The sequence below is a fragment of the Strix aluco genome, chromosome 16 (assembly GCF_031877795.1).
Source record: "Strix aluco isolate bStrAlu1 chromosome 16, bStrAlu1.hap1, whole genome shotgun sequence".
Classification (NCBI taxonomy): domain Eukaryota; kingdom Metazoa; phylum Chordata; class Aves; order Strigiformes; family Strigidae; genus Strix; species Strix aluco.
In genome coordinates this window covers 8131098-8151828 of record NC_133946.1, presented here as the reverse complement: position 1 = coordinate 8151828, position 20731 = coordinate 8131098, and the positions used below count along the sequence as shown (strand labels likewise).

Genomic DNA, 20731 nt, shown 5'->3' with positions numbered 1-20731 from the left:
ATGTAATATTCAGTGGAATACCTCCCACCAACTGACTAATAATTTAAAGCTGTTCCAACAAACACTTGCATGTGTGAATAGAATAAATCAGTTAGTTTAGTTCCACTTAATAAATGAAAAAAAGAAGCAGTTACCTTTTGTCTCCCCAGAGAAGTGGAAGCCAAGACCTCAGCTGGTTACAGCTGCATTCCCAATAGTTGATGGTGACTGGAAAGTTCCAGCACTTTAGATAATTTATAGTATTTTAGTGGCATCATTAATTGGTAGCTAATTATTGTGACAACTATTTTAGGGGATTGCAAATGTATGGATTCCTTTCAGGAAGGTTATTTTACTGTCTCCCCTGCCTATCAGAAGGTGTCCGCTGCAACCCAGCCCATTATCGCCTCAGACTTGGAGTTTCTCGTGGTTTCCTTGCTTTTTGCTAGTAGTGGTGCCAAGATTCTGGTGGGGTGGAGTAAAAAAGTCCCCAGGCTCCCATCCTGACTTTCAGGGGGCTTCCAGTATTTCAGAGCAGAGAGGAGACTTAACCATTCACTGCCTACTCCATACGTCCACCTCTCCCTTTGAGCTGGGGATCATGGGTGCTCATGGGCATCCCTGAGGACAGCGTATTTTTATTTTCGCATCGTATGCTACTCTCTAAATACCTTTAGCAGTATTCTTAAAGAAAATGAGAAGATAGAGCGCTCTCCTCAAAGCCCCTAATGTCTTTTATTTATTGCAGAGAAATGTGGGCACATGTTATATGGTATTCTGTGCCCTGCTTTTTCAGCTTTTTTTTTTTCTCTTCCTCCTCTCTCTTGCAAGAGCTTACATTGGGGAGAAAACCCTAAACAGTCTTTTGGGTAGCAGCACAAAGCTTTACTCATTCTAGAAGAACCAGTACTGTCCTTTTAAGTGGGATTTGTGTCATGGTGTAGATGTAGAGATACAGACTACCTTACAGGATTTAGGAAGTGCATGGGGGCAAGTAAGGCCACAAGTTGTAAGAAATCTCTGATAAAAGGTCTGTGACAAATGCTGTTACTTTTTTTTTTTTTTTTACCATGTGCTTTTTAGTTGTCTTTTTGCCAGTAACTCAGCAAAATATAAGCTATGTTATTGTCAAGGCCATAATCTCTATACACCTTCAAAATAGCTGATATCCTCAGCGTGCTCCCTTGGAGCCAGAGATGCTTCCGAGAGACCAGTTTTTCAGCTAAGCTTTGGCTTTAGCTGTTTACCTCTGGGCTTTGCAGTGTGATATCTCTTAATAAATATAATTGTATTGGAGCGTATCGTGGATCAGCATAAGACTGCAATTAATGTTACCAGTCAAGGGATTTCATGACTCTGAATGTGTGAACCCCATTACACTGGGCAGCAATGAGTATCTGATGGGCTTTCCTCCCCCCATAGCATTGTAACAACTGCAGTCATTCCCATTAGGATCATCTCAATATATTGGGTCTGTTTTGGGGGTTTGGGGTGGTTTTTTCCCTGTGAACTTCAGTAGGCAGTGTGGTTTGGGTTAGCAGCAACACAGGCATTGCATTGTAATGGGTGTTCTGGTGTAGTTCATGGATGTGACTAACCCTGCTATTCAGTCATGAAAAAAGCCTTGCTCTGGTCTAATTATGCTACATGATGTTAAAAAGATACTCTTCAGCTGTTATCAAATGCATGAAAGCCTGATTCACGATAATTATTGGAAGAAAACAATCAGTGTCTGATTAGTTAGGAACTGACATGGTGAGGAAGGGAAAGAAATGTACTTGGGCATTTATTATAATTATATTTTTGTTGTGGAAGTGAGTAACAAGGAAGAGGTTCAGGCCTATTTTCTACTTACTTGCATAGAAGATGGAAATCCTTTTCAAGGAGTTTTGTGTGAACCCTTTTCATAATGAGTGTATTTCAGAATACCAGTGGGGAGGCAAAAAACATTGGGTAGTTGTGTTCCTATTTGGGACTGAATTCCATTTAAAGGAGACCCTGGAGTACATGATAATACCTGGCACCTTAATGTAATTGCAGTTCTGCGGATATACTGGCTCTCCTTCATGATCTCTAAAGGGTCTTCCTGGATTCATTGCTCTCATGACTTTATTCACACTCTGTTTCCTGGGTTTGATTATGGGAACAGAGGAATATAGTTCTACAGATGTTAGGCCTTATCTGCCAGCAGATCAAGAACCACCGGCCCATCAGCATGTCTGAGCACCCAGGTATTGGCTTATTGCCTCCAAAATGGGGTCTGGAGAAAGGAACGTTGGGGTTTGAGATGCCAGCTTCAGACTGTTATGGCTAGCTAGGCAAGCTCTAGTTTATACAGCTTTTTGGTTGATTTTTTCCAAGGTTAAAAAGACTGTATGAATTACTTCTAAGTGGACAGAAGCTTCAGGGTTTTTGCGTTTTACTGGTAGGTACGTTCCCCAGCCTTTCCCAAGTTGCTTAGTGGTAGCTGTGTGGTCTTGAAGAAAAAACTGGTTCTGCAAAAGCACTTTTTCTGCTGATTCTGTATTCAGATATGGTGCAGGTGGTCTGAAGTGTGCTCTGGGTGTGATAGATGTGATCTCTTAGTACAGTCAGAAAAGTTACTCGAGACTTGAAGTGACAAGAAAGTGCAGAGGTCTCCTAGCTGGAAAGCAAGATTTCTCTTTCATCTGAAACGTGCTTTAAACAAGCAGATATAAGGCTATGGAAAAGGGAGGGGGAAGAAACCCCACTAAATTTCAAAATGTAGTGTTCTTACTGACTGAAGACTTATTATCTTCAGGCCTTTTTCTTTACAGACAGCTTTCAAAAGCTGTAGAATTTAGGGGGGTTTGCTCAAAACCTTGGTACTTCATGCAGTAGTGTTTTAGCTATGACTCATCATGTACTGCATATTTCCAAAATCAGTATTTACCTGTAATGCTCTTAATTCAAACCTGATGGATTGGGGGGGGGGGGGGGGGGGGGGGGTGTAGGGGAAAAAAAATCTTTCACATTTGTTTTTAATTTGTTCCAAGATAATTGGATTCCTAAGATCACAGACTATGGAGAAAAAAAGCTACCCAACAGCTGAGTCTACCTTTAACAAAAGCCAGAACTTAGACCTGAGTTAAACATTAAACTGACTGGTTTCAGGCACAAAGACCTGCTTATGGTGATAATGCCCAAATCATGTTGTTGGCTTGATTTTTTTAAACTAAAATAATGAAGCTGCTTCCACTGATTTTCATACTGTGTGAAATCACTGAGAAGTTTTAAAAGCCCATAGAGGTATATATAATAAGGCAGTATCTGTATGGTTGTAGTGGGTCAAATATTTCATATCACATAATTTTGTATTTTTTTATTAGGCGACTGTTCAGGTAATTTTCATGTGAATATTCAAACATGTGACTTTGTAACCCGTGTGCTGAAAATACCTGAGGAACACTCAAAATTCATGTGGAGAGATAAGCATATATGAATGGAGTTTCTCAGCAGTGTTTTCCTAGTTCTTTTATTATTGTTTTCCTAATTATTTGCTTGGTTTTGAACATTTGAAAACACTATGTGCTTTGAAACATTTTTCATGTGTCTAGAAATAGCAACTATTGTACACTTATATTTTTTTCACTTGTTTGTATGGAAAAGGAAAAGAAACATTAGGAATCGTATTTGTGTAATACATTACAAAGACTTGCAACAAACAGGTTTTGAAAACATCCTGGAAAGTTTCCATAATTAGTTTAATATATGCCATAAAAATGAGCAGTTACAATGAAGAGGTACTACAATAAGCCTGGATAATACTGCATCCATAAGAACGCTTCAGAGCTCGTAAATATATAGCCCAGTCAGTTTAAAAAAATATATTTTGCATGTTAAGCGTATTGCAAAATAATGTGATAAAGTTTTTAAGAGAAACAGATTTATTATATTTGTGTTTTGCTGCAAAAAGCTTTCTTAATCAACTGGTTGAATGAAATAATATTCCACACCCTTAAATACCCCAGAAACAAATGATTTTCTCTATATGGGTATGCACTATTGATGCATTTAATGGAATATTTTACAATGAGCATAAAAGCTCTGTTTGCAGTTCTGATACCAAACACAGACATGGACTTCAGCACACAAAAGTAGGGGTTACAAGAATGATTTGTCCACAGAGGGAATTTCTTTATGTGTTATTGGAGACAGTGAATCAGACAATCAGGTATTTGGGGGTGTTTCCAGCTGTCTCCTTTACCAGGAGGATTTGTTGAGGGAGTTAGGGATTTCTTTGATGCAGTTCTGTTTATTTACAGGGTATGAATATAAGATCTCGTGTCCTGGATGCAGCAGGAATTAGCGCACTAGGAAACAGCTCCGAAATAGCAGTTTTGCAATGCCAGCCATGTATTCTCACGCTGTTATTTGACTTAAAAATCAATGCTTAACTAGCTCTCAAGGTCTTGCTGATGCTGTCATTTCAGGCTCTGCCAGGAGGGGTCTGCTCTGCCTGTTCTCTGTTCCTGTGTTGTCTTAAGTCTAGGGCTGGTCCAAGCATTGGTTTGATAGCATGATGGTCTCATCGTGGAAATGATCCAGGCTGGAACTGATGCATCGAAGTACAATCTTTTATTTGCTGAGAGTCCTTATGTGATAAATTAGGACATTCATCACAGCCCTCCCATTAAAAGAAACTTAGTTATTGTGTTTGATAAATCGCTTGTCAGCTAAATTGCAGTATCGGTGTAGGGGTGTGTGGACCCTTGCGCTTGTGAAGTAAGTACTTTTCAACCTGTTTTCTGATAATGGCTTTGCTTGTAGATAAGCAAGGTAGGAACATGTGGCAGAAAAATAGGTGAGGTCAATTCTAGCTCCTTGAAGTCGTTGGATCTTTAAAAATATCTTCCTGTTATGGAAAATGTTTTCTTGTAAAAGTACTTAAGGAACACAATGTCTGGTTTGTGCAAGGTGTGGGGTTTTTTTTCCCCTTCTCTTTTTTCTGTCGGCTAGGGAAATCACTCATGTACTCAGCGTTTATTTCATTGAGATGTTTTTCATTGAGATGTTTTTCAGCTCTTTTTTTTTTTCATGGGGGTGTTCCAGTGTGTTTTTCTGTTCAAGTTCGTGACGCTGTTAGTGTAGGAAATGCACATCCCGCTGGTCTAGAGATGGAAGTTAGAGGATAAATGATGGAAAATAGGGGCATATGTTTCGGATTTTGAGTGATTTGTTCATTGCTGCTACCAGTAGTGTTTTATAGGTTAAAATAAAATCACAAATGAAGACTTTATAACCAAAATAACTCTAGTGAAAATGTCTGTTCCTCATTTTTATCATATTAACATTGACTCAGCAAGTGCAAGAGGAGCGTGAAATTACAATCCTTGTATTATTTCCAGGTTCCTCCATCCCGTGGGGCACATACTTGCCTCTCAGACTTGGCAGTTGGCTTTTGACTTCCATGAAGGAGAAGGACATAAGCCTTGCATTTTCAATATGATGCTGAAGATGCTTCTGAAATCAGTAGCCCTGTCTATGCTCCGTGATATTAGTCAGTAATTTAAAGGATCTGTGTTGATATACAATGATATGGGAGGTTGCAAAGCTCAGGAACTGGGTGGTGGAGGGGGAATGGCTCTGAACCCATGTTATCTTTCAACAGTGTTTTACTAGCAGACAGAATCAGTGGCCATTATTTACATCTGCTTTCTTAAGGCTGGGGATAGGAAGCTTCAGAGCCCTGTGGGCTAGGGCCCCTCTCCTTGTCCTCTTGTCTTTCTAACTGTCTGTAGGTGTGCAGGAAAACCGTGGTTCCTGGGCAGTGCACAGGGAGAGCTTTCCCTGGGCTTCTGGGGACTGTAGAGTTGCACAGACATTTCTCTCCAGGTCAGTGATTCAGCCACTTGTGAGAGGCAATCATCACCAACATAGCGCTATAATTTAAAAAAACCCCAAAACCCAAACCCAGTACATGGTGGTTTGTAAGGGATGGTGAAGACTTGGCATGGGTCATGGTCTAGGAAGCACATTGAATCTACTGCTTACTGATTGGCTGAATTGGGATGAATGTATTTCTAATATGCTGGACACTCTTGAGAGTAGGGGTGAACCTTAGTATTTGTCTGGGTCTTTAAAAGATAAAATCCTGATATTTAGTTGCTTTTACTTTATTTCTTTGGAATATAATTAGATCATATAAAAAAGTCTCCCCTTAAATTTCTTCCTATACAAAAAACAAGAAGTGTTATTTAATTCATAAGCAGAAATTCCTAATTGGGTATTTTTCCTTCTTTTTGGTAACCTAGCATGAAAAGATTTTACAAGTTTTCTGGTGATCTTGGATAAATTGTGCTAGCATGTGGTGAGCAGTGCTTAATGCAAATTAAAGAGAGATTTTGACTGGTTTGTTTGCTTAGTTTTCAGATAATACATTTTAAAATAAATCCCAACAGTTAAAAGTTTTCATGAGATTAAAATCAAGTTAATAGGCCTCTGTAGTCTGTGAGATGGATTTATTACAATGAGGAGATTTTTAAGACCTTTAATGGCTTGTTGGGTAATATAACAAAGGAGTTTCCTGAAAATGAAATTGCTGTATGGCTAGTATCTACCAGAAGTGGTTCTTTGAAAAGAATCTTTCAGATTTCTCAATACCAGATACAGAGAAGGAATGTCAAAGGGAAAATGCAAAAAAAAAAAAAACCTTAGATGGAAACTGAAACCACTTCTACACACTTGTTACTGATGTAGAACATTCAGTTGACCACCTGATGGTCCATTTAAGCTGTAACATGTTCAGGAGTTTACTGTCATCTTCAGCGAGCTTTGATATCAAATTTCTGAATAGGAAAAGCCGTAGTATAGGAAGCTGAATACTTGATCTGCACAATGCCCTGAATTTTAATGTTGTTGACTTGTTTCAAAGAGCAAAAAGCTGTGATCTTAAATCAGCCTCTCGGATACTGAGAGAAACAAAGAACACTCATTTTTAAAGTTGGTGTTATGAGGAATAATTTATTTTTGTTTATCTTTCTCCTAACAGATTTATACGGATTGGGCTAATCACTATCTAGCAAAATCTGGCCACAAGAGATTGATAAAGGATCTACAGCAAGATGTGACTGATGGAGTCTTACTAGCTGAAATAATCCAGGTTGTAGGTGAGTGACTTTGTGTTTTCCTGCGAGGTGTCTACCAACTCTCTCAGAAATTCCCTGCCTTTATCTTCTAGATAAACACCGGGGGGGGGGGGGGGCAGGGGGGGCGGAATCCATCAAACTACATGGAATTATGTAGATAATTTTCCTTCAGAGACTTTGCTAATTAATTCGATAAAGCCTTGTCTTAAAGCATAGTGGAAAAATATTTGATGTTGCTGATAAGATCTCCTGACACAGCAACATCACTCCACAGAGCTGAATGCTAAAAAAGAAACCAATGAGGGATTTTTTTTCCACAAGGATGTTACTAGGCTTCACTATCTCTGTTTGTGATACCTTTTGGGGATTGGTCTGAGTATAATTCACAGTGATACTGGACTGATGTGTTGAACCTCCTGCTTCCAGTTGGATTTGGGAAGTCGTAGGATCACAGAATGGTTTGGGCTGGAAGGGACCTTAAAGATCATCTAGTTCCAACCCCCTGCCATGTGCAGGGACACCTTCCACTAGAGCAGGTTGCTCAAAGCCCCGTCCAACCTGGCCTTGAACCCTTCCAGGGAGGGGGCAGCCACAACCTGTTCCAGTGTCTCACCGCTGTCACAGTAAAGAATTTCTTCCTTATATCTGCCTCTTTCAGTTTAAAACCATTACCCTTGTCCTATCACTACTCTCCCTGATGAAAAGTCCCTCTCCATCTTTCCTGTAGTCCTCTTTAAGACCTGGAAGGCCACTATAATGTCTCCTTGGAGCCTTCTCTTCTCCAGGCTGAACACCCCCAACTCTCTCAGCCTGTCCTCATCAGGGACGTGCCCCAGCCGCTTGATCATCTTCATGGCCTCCTCTGCACCTGCTCGAGCAGGTCCGTGTCCTTCTGATGATGGGGGCCACAGAGCTGGACACAGCACTGCAGGGAGGTCTCCCAAGAGCGGAGCAGAGGGGGAGAATCCCCTCCCTCAGCCTGCTGGCCACACTGCTCTGGATGCAGCCCAGGACATGGTTGGCTTTCTGGGATGCGAGCGCACATTGCTGGCTCACAGTCAGTTTTCCATCCACCAGTACCCCCAAGTCCCTCTTCACAGGGCTGCTCTCAATCCATTCCTCACGCAGCCTGTATTTGTGCTTGGGATTGCCCCAGTCCACATGCAGGACCTTGCACTTGGCCTTGTTGAACTCCACGAGGTTTGCACAGACCCACCTCTCCAGCCTGTCCAGGTCCCTCTGGATGGCACATCCCTTCCCTCCAGCCTGTCGACCGCACCACACAGCTTGGTGTCGTTGGCAAACTTGCTGAGGGTGCACTCAGTCCCACTGTCCGTGTCACCAACAAAGATGTTAAACAGCGCCAGTCCCAACACCGACTCTGAGGAACGTCACTCGTCACTGCCCTCCACTTGGACATTGAGCCGTTGACCGCAACTCTTTGAGTGCGACCATCCAGCCAATTCCTTATCCACCGAGCGGTCCATCTGTCAAATCCATGTCTCTCTAATTCAAAGAAAAGGGTGTCATGTGGGACAGTGTCCCATGCTTTGCAAAAATCCAGGTAGATCATGTTAGTTGCGCTTCCCTTTTCTACCAGTGCTGTAACCCAGTCGTAGAAGGCCCCCAGATTTATAGGTATGATTTGCTGTTAGCGAAGCCATGTTGGCTGTCACCAATCACCTCTATATTTTCCATATGCCCTAGTATAGTTTCCATATATGCAGCTAGGAAGGGAGAAGGGGTATAATGTTTGTGTGGCAGAAAAAACAAATCTCTCTTGATGAGTTTTCAAATAAAGAAGATCATGTATCATTAGGACAAGTCTCAAATATAGGCTCAGTTCTACAGAGCCTTTCATTCCCTCAGTTTGCACTAATATTTATAGATAATGAAGGTTTTAAACAGTTCTCCATTGGCCCCATGTAAAGGTACAGATTGTCCCTCTCCCTTGGGCCTGGATCCTTCATTAGTTCCTTCAGAGGCTCATCCATCTGGTACTTGGGATGCCACAAAACACACGCATGGGCCAGTGGAGATTGATGGAATCAGAATGCCTGCTAATGGGAATTAGGACAACTATTGTTAGAAGCAAACTGACAGATTTGAGATGCAAATTAAGAAGACAGCAGTGAAGTAACAAGACATCAGTGCATGCATATTTATATGTGTTTAGATGCTGTAAACGAGCTAGTTCCTTGGTTTAAGGTACTAATCTGCAAGCCCTGTTCTGGGATGAAATTGCGAGGCATCGTTCCAATGACTCTGCTAGAGCTGCACTGGAATACATCAAAAAAGATTTTGTCTCTGTTGTAGAAGCAACATTTTATCTCGGTAGCATTCTACAGATCTGCCATGCAGCTGCAGATGTATAAAAACAGGTCGTGAATGGGTTGTGTGCTGGCAGGTATTCATAGTGAACACCACTTCATCCTATATCTGTTTCCTTTAATAGGTAAAATTTTTGGAAACCCAGGAGCAGTTAGCTGTTGACTCCTTTTGTGCATACCTAGCTACCCTGCGTTAACACTGTTGTAGAAAATTTCTGTGTGAGAATACGACCATGTAAATGTGAACCTGGTTGTACCAAACATTTACATGTAGTTGTTTGAGTATTGACTTGTGAAAACTCTCATGAAATTCAAGTTATTCCCTCTAAAATACACAGAAATAATATTGCTTATTGTATTTTGTTTTGATTCATCTTTGCATTTTTTTTAGCTATTCTTAGAGCTGCCTTTTGGCTAATATTTAAGATTAGGTCTGCAAGCTTTCAAAAATTAAAGTACAAGGCGAAAGATTTCATTTTCAAAGAATGTTTTCCATGTGAAAGAAAGTCCATATTGAAACATTCTCAGTTTAATCCTCGGATTTAACAGTGAAGAAAAAGTCATTTGTATCTGCTGTGTATGGCCTTAGGCACACTGCATCTCATTGTCACAAAGATGGTGATAACTTTCACACCTAGAAGCAGCTTTAACTGTAGCCTGCAAAATAGAAACTTTTTTTCCTAACAAACAAGACTGCATACTAAGAAAGCTTCTACATGCAGTGCAGGAGAGGTTTTTCTTTTTTATGTTATGGTGTGCTATGTGTAAAAGCGTCCATGAAGATTTCCTCCTTTCCTCCTCCTGTGCCTGGAATATCTGGAGATTATCCAAAGTCATCAAAATTGATTGAGGTTTAATTATTAGTGATACAATTTTTCTTGTGTTCACCATCTGAGATTTGCATCGCAGATGTTGAATCTTGAAATGCTACTTAATACCCAAAGCTGGAAAAAGAATGAATGTAATTTTTATTTTTTTTTTAAATGAAGACTCCATAAGAGTTAATGATGATACAGAGACAGTGATTGCAATCCTTTCTGCTTCCCTTTAAGTGAAATAGCTGCATATTTAGGAAAATAAAATTTTAAAATTAGTAATAATTAGGCAGTTCTTTCAATTTAGCATCCAAACAAGGAGGAAATCTAAGAAGATGTGAAACTAAACATTGCTGCATTTGACTTCAGGGGAGATAATCTTAAGACTTCAAAACTGCTGATGATAATATAGAAGCATTATATGATGACAGTTTTTTCTATTTGCAAGCCAGTTAAAATACATTCATAGTATTCTGGTTTATTTCAGTTAAAAATTTAAGAGTCTGTAAAAGAATTCATAAGTAATATGTGTTAGTAATGCCATATAAACATAGTGGCTGTATTTAAATTCATGAATGAAGATGTACTGGGTCTGTGCATGCTCTGAAATTGGTAGCATATCAAATTGCCAGTTAGTTCTCTGTGAGAACCTTAAATTTTCAAGACTTAAAATCAATGCTAAAATTAAACTTCAACTCAGTCCAATAGGACTTTTCCTACTGATGCCTAGGATGTTTTGTGGAATGTTTTAATTGATTGGATACAATCAAAGTCAGATCAGATATAAAAGCTGTGGCTTTATAAATAGGGATGCAGACATAGCGTTAATGTTAAACACTTATTCAGGTCAATAAAAGTAGTTTCAATAAGAAGTAAAATATGGACATCAGTGTTGTGCTGGGCAATAGGTACACCATTATAGGAGGTGGTGGGCACATGGTTTGGTGTAGGTGCTTTGGGTATGCGAAGATAGCATATCTTACAGGTATATCTAAATATTCTGGGTAACTTGTGTTCTGATTGAAATTAATTGCATTAATTTAAACAGAATAGATCTTTCATTTTAAGTCATTTGCGATTACTCCAGGTAACTATTCCAGTGCAAATTCATACCGTGACTTATGTCAGTACAGCTTTTGTCTGCTGTCATGAAAATTGTAACGTTAAATTGGCAGGTGTAGATCACAGGTTTGTATTTCAAACCAGAGTCTTCGGATCAAGCCTAGCAGTACTCTCTAGTGATAACTCCTATTATATTTTGGGTGGGACATTACACAAAAGTTCATTTTACTAATATTTGAATGGCTGTTCAGTTTAAAGCTGCAGATGACAATTCCTGTGCAAATGTAGGAATTACATTGAACAGTATTCATTCATACATTCAAGATAAGTAATCTGATGTCCAAGGGTATGCCTAAAATACTGAATAATGCAGAAGAGCTGCTAAGGTTGTGACAGAAGGCTTAATTCGTTATTATGAACTACATGGACTTATTTTTGTCCATATAATTGTATGATTTTTTTTGTCCGTATAAATGTATGATTAATTATATGGAGCCAATTTTGCTCTGTATAATGCTTGTTGAAACACTTTTGATTTGTTCTGATTATGAGTTTTCACACACTTATTGGAATGTCATTTGCTGAAGTTTTTTTTTCACCAGGAATGCATACCTTTACCTATGCAAATGGACACTGACAGCTGGCTGGCCAGTAGATTTAAAGTATTCTTTACAACTTTTCACTTTAGAGGTTCCTTTTCACTTGTGTTTTCATATAATTTTGGCTTGCAGTTTCATAATATGCCTCCTGTTGAACTACTTCAACCCGAATATTCTTTTAGGTACCATTTTCCAAGCTTTGATTCAGAACCAGCTAGTGAAAGCACTACTTTCATTATAGAGAGCACAGCGGGTTTCTACTGTCTACCTTAGTACATCCCTCAATCTGTGTATAAATGGGAAAAGTTTGCAAACACTTACAAGTGTTTGAACCAAATTCGCTGTATTCACATGGAAGGAAAAAGGGTGATGGGAGGAAGTTCAGCATACTTGCAGTCAGTTCGGGAAAAATCCCCTGTATTTCACATTTCTGTGGCTGTGAATTTACATCTTGTTGAAGGCTGAAATAGAATTTAAAGCCTTTACGATTGCCTGTGACATCCAGTTTATGCTAAATGATGTAGTGTTTCTACATGGCAAATAGAAACAGTAGCTGTGAGAGTTGCCTATTTATCTCAGCCAGAAAGCTGTGCTTTTCAGCTGTGAAATTGGACACGTTTCCAAGGCCCCCTGTAACATCACACTGCCTGTGAGCACCCACGTTTTGATCTCATTTGTGGCTCTTTCTTTCTAATCATCCCCCACGAGAAAGGCAAATTAGCTGGTACCTGCTGCAAGTGCTGTTCCTTGGAGCTAGGTGGAAGGGTCAAAGATAGGGTCCAGCGGAGCATCAAAACAGTTGCATGGTGAATTAGGCAGATTCCTGCAAAGTGCCAAATATGCCTGTGGGCCACTTTGATGCATTTCCCCAGCCTAGGTTGAGTCTCCGAGGCCTTGTCCTGCTGGGTTCAGTAGAGAGGTGTGAGTTAAAGTTCAGCTCAGTGGCCAGCTTGCCCCCCCCCCCAGCTTTTTTGGTGGCTCATGATTACACCTGCTTTTTGTAACACTTGCACCAGCCAGGAGGTGATAAGAATTGCATTAATCTAGAGAAAGGAGTAACCCAAGAGCCGTGTGTGAGTTGGGAGTGGGTTAGAAGGAAAAAAGGTAGAGAAGAAACCTGCCCAGGGAAAGGTGATTGCTCAGGGTAAGCAGAAATATAGCACCTGATGGGCCGGGTAAATTGGAGCAGAAACTCCAGTTCTTGTTGCTCTTATGATTTCCAGCATTTCGAGTCATCTACATCCTAAATCACCTGTGGCAGAGAATGCCAACAGCATAAAAGGAAGTGGTGAGTTATTGGGAACTGATGAGGAATCACCAAGTGGTGGACAAAAAACTGTAGGTTCACAAGTGGGGGGGAAAGTTGCCTTGGTTTACATAGCTTTTGAGAGGAAGTAAAAGCAACTGTTTAAAAACAAACAAAGGAAAAGTAGAGCACAAGAAATTGCAGGAAACTGATAGTAATGAAATAAAGCTATAAAGAAGTTGATCAGAAGAGTACAAGGATAGCTGATAATATCTTGGAGACTTATGGAAAGGTAAGAGGACAAAAGGAATGATTTCTAGTTGAAAATGGTAATATTATTAACTACAGTGTAAAAAAGGAAAGGGATAAAGAAGTAACATCTCAAATAGTTGGTGTGTTGGATGTAAATTTCTCTTGACAGAAGAATTTCAGGTGGCTTACATCTTGGTTTGCCATTATTTTTCCCATGTTACAGAACAGTCTATTTGTTAATTTTTAGGGTTTGTGGGGTTAAGGTTCAGTGTGCAGCTCTAGAACCAAGCTTGTACTCCGAGCCTGTAGCAATACCCACAAAGTATAGAAGCATTGAGTAAATAATTTAGCTCTACATTTGCATACTAAAAAAACCTCAGAAACCATCAAAAGCTATATTGCAGCAGAATCTTGGAGAGGAGTTGCTAACAGTTTAGGCAGTTTCAAGTAGGCAAGTCTAGGTAGTTTGTGTACAAGAGCTTAAAAAGGGCCAGGTAATAAGCTTTATGGTTTACTAACATAGGTTTTAAATGCATCGTGTAACGTTTTAGAAGTTGTGGAGGACTAGGGGAAAAACTCTTCTTTTTTTAAAGGAAAATAAACAGATGAAAGATTGTTTCTGTGTGATGAAATCTGAGATCACACCTCTAGAAGGAAATGTGTCTTTCTGTGTAGAGGCTGATAGACCACTCTGGGGAACAATACAGTGGATTTAGCTGCAGTCTCTTTCATATCAGCATCGATTCTTAAATGTGTTACTGTGGCATAAAGGTGTACTGGGACACCTTGATGTGTAAAAAGGGGAATACTAGACAAGAGCGAAGTTATGTTGCTTCTTTGTTTGCCACTGTTATGACTGCTATAGGACTATCGTGCCAAATTTGATATTCCTAACTGAAGAACAACATGAAGGGAGATGGAGTTCTGACTGATGTCCTAAGAATATGGGACTGGTAGAAAATACAGCTTTTAATATATGAATCGATGGGAGGCAAATCTGTTTGATTCATCAAATGGGATGTGAACACTCACCTTTATTACAGTGAAAAAAATGTGGGAAACTGAATTTTGATTATAGCTGATTCTTCAGTCTAGTACAAAAAATATTTTTTTGTGGGTCCAGTACTGAAAGATGAAACTGAGCAAACTAAGATTCTAAGGCAAACACATAACCACCTCAACAATTCACTTGGGACTTTAAAGATTGAAACTGTATTTTTTTTCTGCAAGTAGTAATGTGTGTAAGCTGTGGACAAGAAGCTTGAAAAGTAGACCCGTGATTTCTGCTTTAAAACCCCCCCCAAAACCAGTTATTCATCATAAATTTCCCATCTAGATTTAAAACCTATATTTGCTCTACAAGCAAATGAATTGACATGCAAACATCTATACGTGTGCGGTGTTCTCTTTTCCACCCAGCAGTGATTCAGTTTCCAGAGTTTAAATGTTTTTTTGTAGTTTAAAGGAGTCACCCGACTTGTACAAGATGTTGTCAGACCAGTTGTTTTCTGCCCCCAGCTGTCTCTAGAGGCATGACCCACTAGGAAACTCCAGCTGCTTTTTTTTTGATGGGTCTCAGTGTTTCACACATTCGCTTTGACTGGACAACTACAATCTGAAGCCCCTTTATTTAGCTACCAGCAAGTGCTCTGGAAATAATTGGAATAAACGTCCTTGGTACAGTTTTTTGCTTTATTTCCTCTTTTTTGCTTTTCAGCAAATGAAAAGATTGAAGACATCAATGGCTGCCCAAAAAATAGGTCTCAAATGGTAAGTAGATCTGTTTTTTGTGTATACGTGGTTGAGAATTGACTGAGTATGTGTGACTTTGCTGTCTGAGACTTTTAATAAAAAATTTTAATTAGTTTTTTATAGTAGTGAGAACAAATATATAAAGAACATTAATATTACAGTTCTTGCCCCATTGTACTCCACAGTAGTTGAATTAGGCCTTTTATCACATACTTGAAATCAATATTATTCTTACATTGGTATTTCATATTTCTGAAATATCACATAGTTAAACAGGAATGTATAAAAATAAAATATTGTTCCTCTATATAGATAGTAGTATTGGAAAAGCAGAATTAGATACTTATGTTAAAGTTGGATTAAGAGTTCCCATATCATTTGAAGAGAAACAAAGTAAATGAGCAAAACACAGTAAACGAAAAAATTTCTAATTGCTGACTTCAAGATGTTTTATGTATGCAACTTGTTTTTGACTGACTAGTTTTAATTTCTAATAGAAGTTTGCTTGTATATAATATTTAAAACCGAAGAACCAAAAAAAAGTGCAGTAAAATTAAAAGCTTATAGTACCTCAGGAGTATGTCTGCTGCGAGGCTTGCTGAAGCTAAAATTATAGGCAGAACTTTACTAAGAATGCACATTATAAGAAACTGATTTTTAAAATGCATCCTAGGAGAGGAGTGTTTAACATTTATGATACTTTAAAGGTTATTTCCTTCTGTATCTTGAAAAAACTCGTTTACAATATAAACTCTAAAATCTTCTCTTTGCATTGCAAATGCTCACATTGGGATACGGGAGTATCTGTTCTGTGTGTGAAGCTGTTTTAATGTTTTTCATTTTTATGACTGTTCCCGACTGCCCCTACCTCCACGATTGCAACTTCAGCAAAACCACTCACGTAGTTAGATGAAAGATTAAAGATTTGATGAGAGCTTGCCATCTTAACTCAGAAACCACACTGTGTTCTGCTATTCTTTTTTGGCTTTTTGTTGTTTCTTGGAAGTTAGCAATCTTGCTTAAACCCACGGGGCAAGAGCTCCCTAAAAAGAAAGCCATCTAAAAGATTTATCATTGCTACTTTTTACTGCTTTGAAGAGGCTGGTTGCTATTCTTGCTGTAGCCACAGCAGCTGTCTAGAATATAAATAATTGAGGAAATTTTGACAATTACTATAATGTTCCACAAGTGTATCATAAGAACAGAATTTCATTCAGGACTGGAGTCTATAACAAATTTCAGGACACTGTAGCTAAACGTCCCTTTGAGTCATTATTCTCAGCGAAGGAACAGTGTTGTTGTGTTGGATAGTCGGATGCACACTGTCAGTTACTTATAGAAGTCAGATCTGGTTATAACCAGAGGCATGCAGAGGGCATGTGCTGGGTCAGGAGTTATGAAGAGTGCTGGAAAGAAGTGTTTGCTCTGTGCTGCCACCTCTGAAGCTGTGATTTTACTCCAGTTGCTCGTTCAGGAGAGTGGAGTGAGTGGGACTGTATCCCCCGCTCATGAGACCTGCATCAGTCGCAGCTAAGTGTCCCCAGTGGTTTTCCCTCACATGAGAAAAACGAGGATTATTCTTATGGCTTGCTTTTATTAAGTGTGTGTGCTTACAAAGCTCTTCATCATCTTACAATAAAGATACTAAGACAAGAACATGAGCATCTTCATAGAGGTGGTGTTTACACAGTTGCTTGCAGTGTTTAAGAAGACAGCCCTTTTTGCAGGTCTCTTGTATTCTAGGGAAAATGCCTGTGTTACAGTGTTTGTTTAGATACAGCAGTCTTAATCCTTTGCGTTTCAATGTGCTTTCCTCTTAATATAGCTTACAGAGTGTGGGAACTGCTGTTTGTGTCTGGTACTTCTGGTTCAGAGAGGTGGCAGAGGCAAGGCTATCCAGACGGTTCAAACACTCAACCACATCATGTCTAGTCTTATTTTTTCAAATGAATCTTTCAGTTGTCCATATCTATACTGTAGTGTCTGTGAGGTGGGCACCACAAATGGGTAGATTTTCTTTTTTTTAAAAAAAGCACTGTAAATGAAGATTTAATGTTGCTCATTAAATAGAAATACAACAGAGCTTAGAGGGAAGCCTTCTACCATCATCTTTCCCGCAACGGGCAGTTATTAGGATGCCATGAGCAGAGACACGTGTGAGCTGAACTGTGAAGAGCTAGCTCACATCCAGCCAGATGTATCAGCTTAGAAAGCTGGAGCAAATCTGTGTCTTCCAAGCTCATTAAAGGGGGTGTGAAAGCAAGTATATTTGCTTCCATGTGGCACAGTCCCTACGCCAGTAAAGCCCGCCAAACCTTAGTGAGCTCAACACAGAGCCAGATCAGGTCTCTTTGCATTGTTCCCATTGCTATAGTGTTGGAGAGCATCATACAAATTTGTCCAAATTGAGCATTAGAGACAGCTTGGGTCTGTCAGGCTCAATGCCAGTGCTAATAAGCCTTGTCAATTTAAGTTTAGTACTACAGAACCATTTGGGACCACCAGTGATTATCAACGTAGTCCCCGAGCCAGAAATGACATGACAAGGACCCCCACTGGCTCCATGAAAAATCACTTAGGTGAGAACCTATCCCCCCTTGTCATCTTGTCTGGGTTTCTCTGCTGTGGGGAACATCGCTGTTTTCCTTTGCTCCAGATAAGAGTTGGCTGCCTTTTATATAATATGTTATAGAGTATTCTATATCTTGTCCTCTGCATACGACCTGTTTCAGGGTTTTTTTCCCAAACCTCTGCATTTTTGTACTGTAGATGTTCCTCTAAACAAAAGCCTGTAATTGTAGTGATTAGTTCCAGCTGACATGCAGAAAATCCTGTGGTTAATAGAGGATGTAGTTGTATGGAGCACAGCCTCTGAGACCAAGAAGATTTGGAGGCTGTCACCACAACTACGTTTGGGTTTTTAGAATGAAGCCCCAGAAAATATTGGCATAGCCCTTGATAACTGGGCAAAGGAGGGTAAAACAAGACCTCAGTTTCCTCTACCTGCTTCTGAAAAGAAGACTGAGGTCAGTAAACCTGAGTAGGGCTGTCTCTGCTAATATTGTTTGGTTATAGAAAAACAGAGATTTTTTTTTTTCTTTTTTTCTTTCTTTCAATTTGCCTCTTGTTTTGGGGATGATATTAGAGGTCAATATTTGGCATCCTGAAGAATCTGGATGATATAGGAGGTACTGCTTCGTACCTGCCCTTCTAGGTAGTGTAAATTACTGTTATTGATGTGGTACCTTTGCAAGTGCTGAATGATACCTATTGTAAAAGTGTTCATGTCACTTGTATTTGTAAAATGATAAACAAAAAATGGAGTACTTAAGTGATTTGTTATATGCTATATGTTTTATATCAAGTCTTGCTGTAATGGCAGGCTGTAGAAATCTTGCTCTGTAAGGGGCTGTGTTCTGTCTGTGAGGAAATATGTTGCGTAAAATGCTCACAGGTTTTGAAAGAAGTTTCACATCAGTGTTTTAGCACAGTGTGATAGCTGAGCATTTTATTATCTTGTACATTAATACATCCTTTTTGCATAGCATGGCAAGGAGGGAGAGAGAGGGAGGTGGTTGTGTTACCTGTTACATGGAAGTGATAAATCACAGCAGATGAGAGAATGGTAAAGATTAGATGATACAAGAAAAAAGCAAAGAACAAGACGTTTGAAAAATTAGAGCATTGAAATGGAGAGCAAGGTGAAGGAACGAGAAGATCCCTGTCAGCTAGACTAGAAGTGCCTGGGGAGAGAGACAAGTAAAGAAAGTTCATTTTGAAAATGTGGACTTGAAGGCAAAGAGAGGAGATACTTGCAAGTGAAGGGATATGTTAGCAGACACAAACGACAGTTGAAACACAACTGAAGATGGGACTGGAAGAAGGGATAAAAGAAGTAGCAGCAATGTGTCTTATAGGAGAGGTAGAGGGGTTTTGCCACCTTGAATGTGAAGGTAAGAAATACTGAATGTGGCATAGGAAAGAGATAAGACACATCTCTATATCTATTTTTTAAAAAATAGAGAAGATACTAATGTATTTTTTCCAACGTTCAAAATAAAAAAATCACAGATTATGATATTCTAGAAGGGACTAGAATGTTAGGTGTGAAACTCTGAGAAGTGATAGCATGTTGCCCTTGTAACTGAAGCCTGAAGGAGTGGAGCAGTAGCAAAGCTGTCAGTGCTGAAGGGAAGAGGATGGCGGAATCTGTAGGTGGATACACCAGACTCTTTCATCTTTCTGTGCCAAGCCTGGGGAAGTTGTGGGACACCCAAGACAAGAATTTGGAGCAACAGAAAGGCATGTAGGCTGAACCAACACCTATATATAGAGGAGGAAATAACTGTGGTTCTCATGTGGGTTTGTGGTTGGTTTTTATTATTTTTAAGGATGATCACTTTCTGTGTATAAGTATTTGTGTTATCAAATAACAGAAAGGAGTTTGTTTTTTGTGTGCGTGTTGACCAAAAGTTTTTCAAGAACCATCTCTTTCTGATGCAGATATCAAGATGTAGTAGTGAAATAATATGGCTCAGTCTTTCTGCTAGTGTCTTGGAAACATAAAGAATCTTGTACTGCAGTATGGGCCAGAGCCTGCATTTCTTGCCAAACACTTTGAAAGTCGAGACGAAGGCTGTGTTTTCAGTATGATGACTTAATTTGCAAGGAAACCTTGCTCCAGTGATGGCAATTTGACTATTACTATAATATTTGACTGATTTCTTATATTCTGAAAATGAGATGTTCTGCAATATGTGTGACACCCAAAGTCAAAAAACAGTTTGTATGAAAGTTCTCCAGCCTGTAGGGACCCTGATTTTGAAGTGAGCAGTGCTGGGAGTTTGAATTCAGCTGTTAGAGCCATGTGTCCACTTCCGTCCTCAGTGTGACCCTTGTCAGCTCCGCCCCTGCTCTATGAATATTTTTTAATTGGTGAAAAGAGCATGAGATGTTGAAATCTTCATTACTGTTTGTGTGTATGGCACATGCTATACATACTTGTGTGTTCTTCTTCTCAACACTTCAATGAATTGAAATAATAAATCTAAATGCTGGTGTGATATGGCCCATACTTAAAGGGTATTGCTGGATACACATTAATGAGTTGATTAGCAGGAATAATAAGAGCTGAAACCATCTGAATTACCCAAGCAGTTAACTATGTGTGTGCAATATCCACTAAATAGGTGAGCTGATGTGTTTTGTACAAATAATTAAAAATGGCTGCTGTATGGGGGCGGGGGGGGGAGGTTTAAATATATGTAGTAGCTTGTATTTTTTTCATGGAAGGTAATTCTGTCTTTGCTTTGCAAGAGGAGGCGTCCACTTCAACCTGCTCCTCTAAACATTTTGAGCATTTTTGTAGAGCTGGTGTTGTCTAAACATTGCCCTAGCTAGGTGCAATAAATCTGCAAAGCTCTTGCTCCAGCCCGCTCCGGGTTGGTGGGACTGAAGTCTGGTCCATCAGCCACCCGTTCCCCAAGCCGAGGAGGGCTCTGCTGCCTGGGCATGTGCTGCTAATTCAGGGGAGCCGGTCCACCGGAAAGATCAAAAGCATCACAAGCATGTTTTTCCTCTGCAAATT

At 39.6% G+C, this 20731-nt stretch overlaps 1 protein-coding gene across 5 annotated transcripts in view; it reads left to right on the top strand.

Annotated features, from left to right (window-relative positions):
* NAV2 (neuron navigator 2) overlaps positions 1-20731 on the top strand; it is a 423664-nt gene that overhangs the window by 246054 nt on the left and 156879 nt on the right. For all 5 annotated transcript variants that reach the window (XM_074841830.1, XM_074841833.1, XM_074841829.1 and 2 more), the window contains exons 2-3: positions 6992-7109; positions 15110-15162. In XM_074841830.1, coding sequence (XP_074697931.1) covers positions 6992-7109; positions 15110-15162 — 171 coding nt within the window. The remainder of the gene's footprint in view (positions 1-6991; positions 7110-15109; positions 15163-20731) is intronic.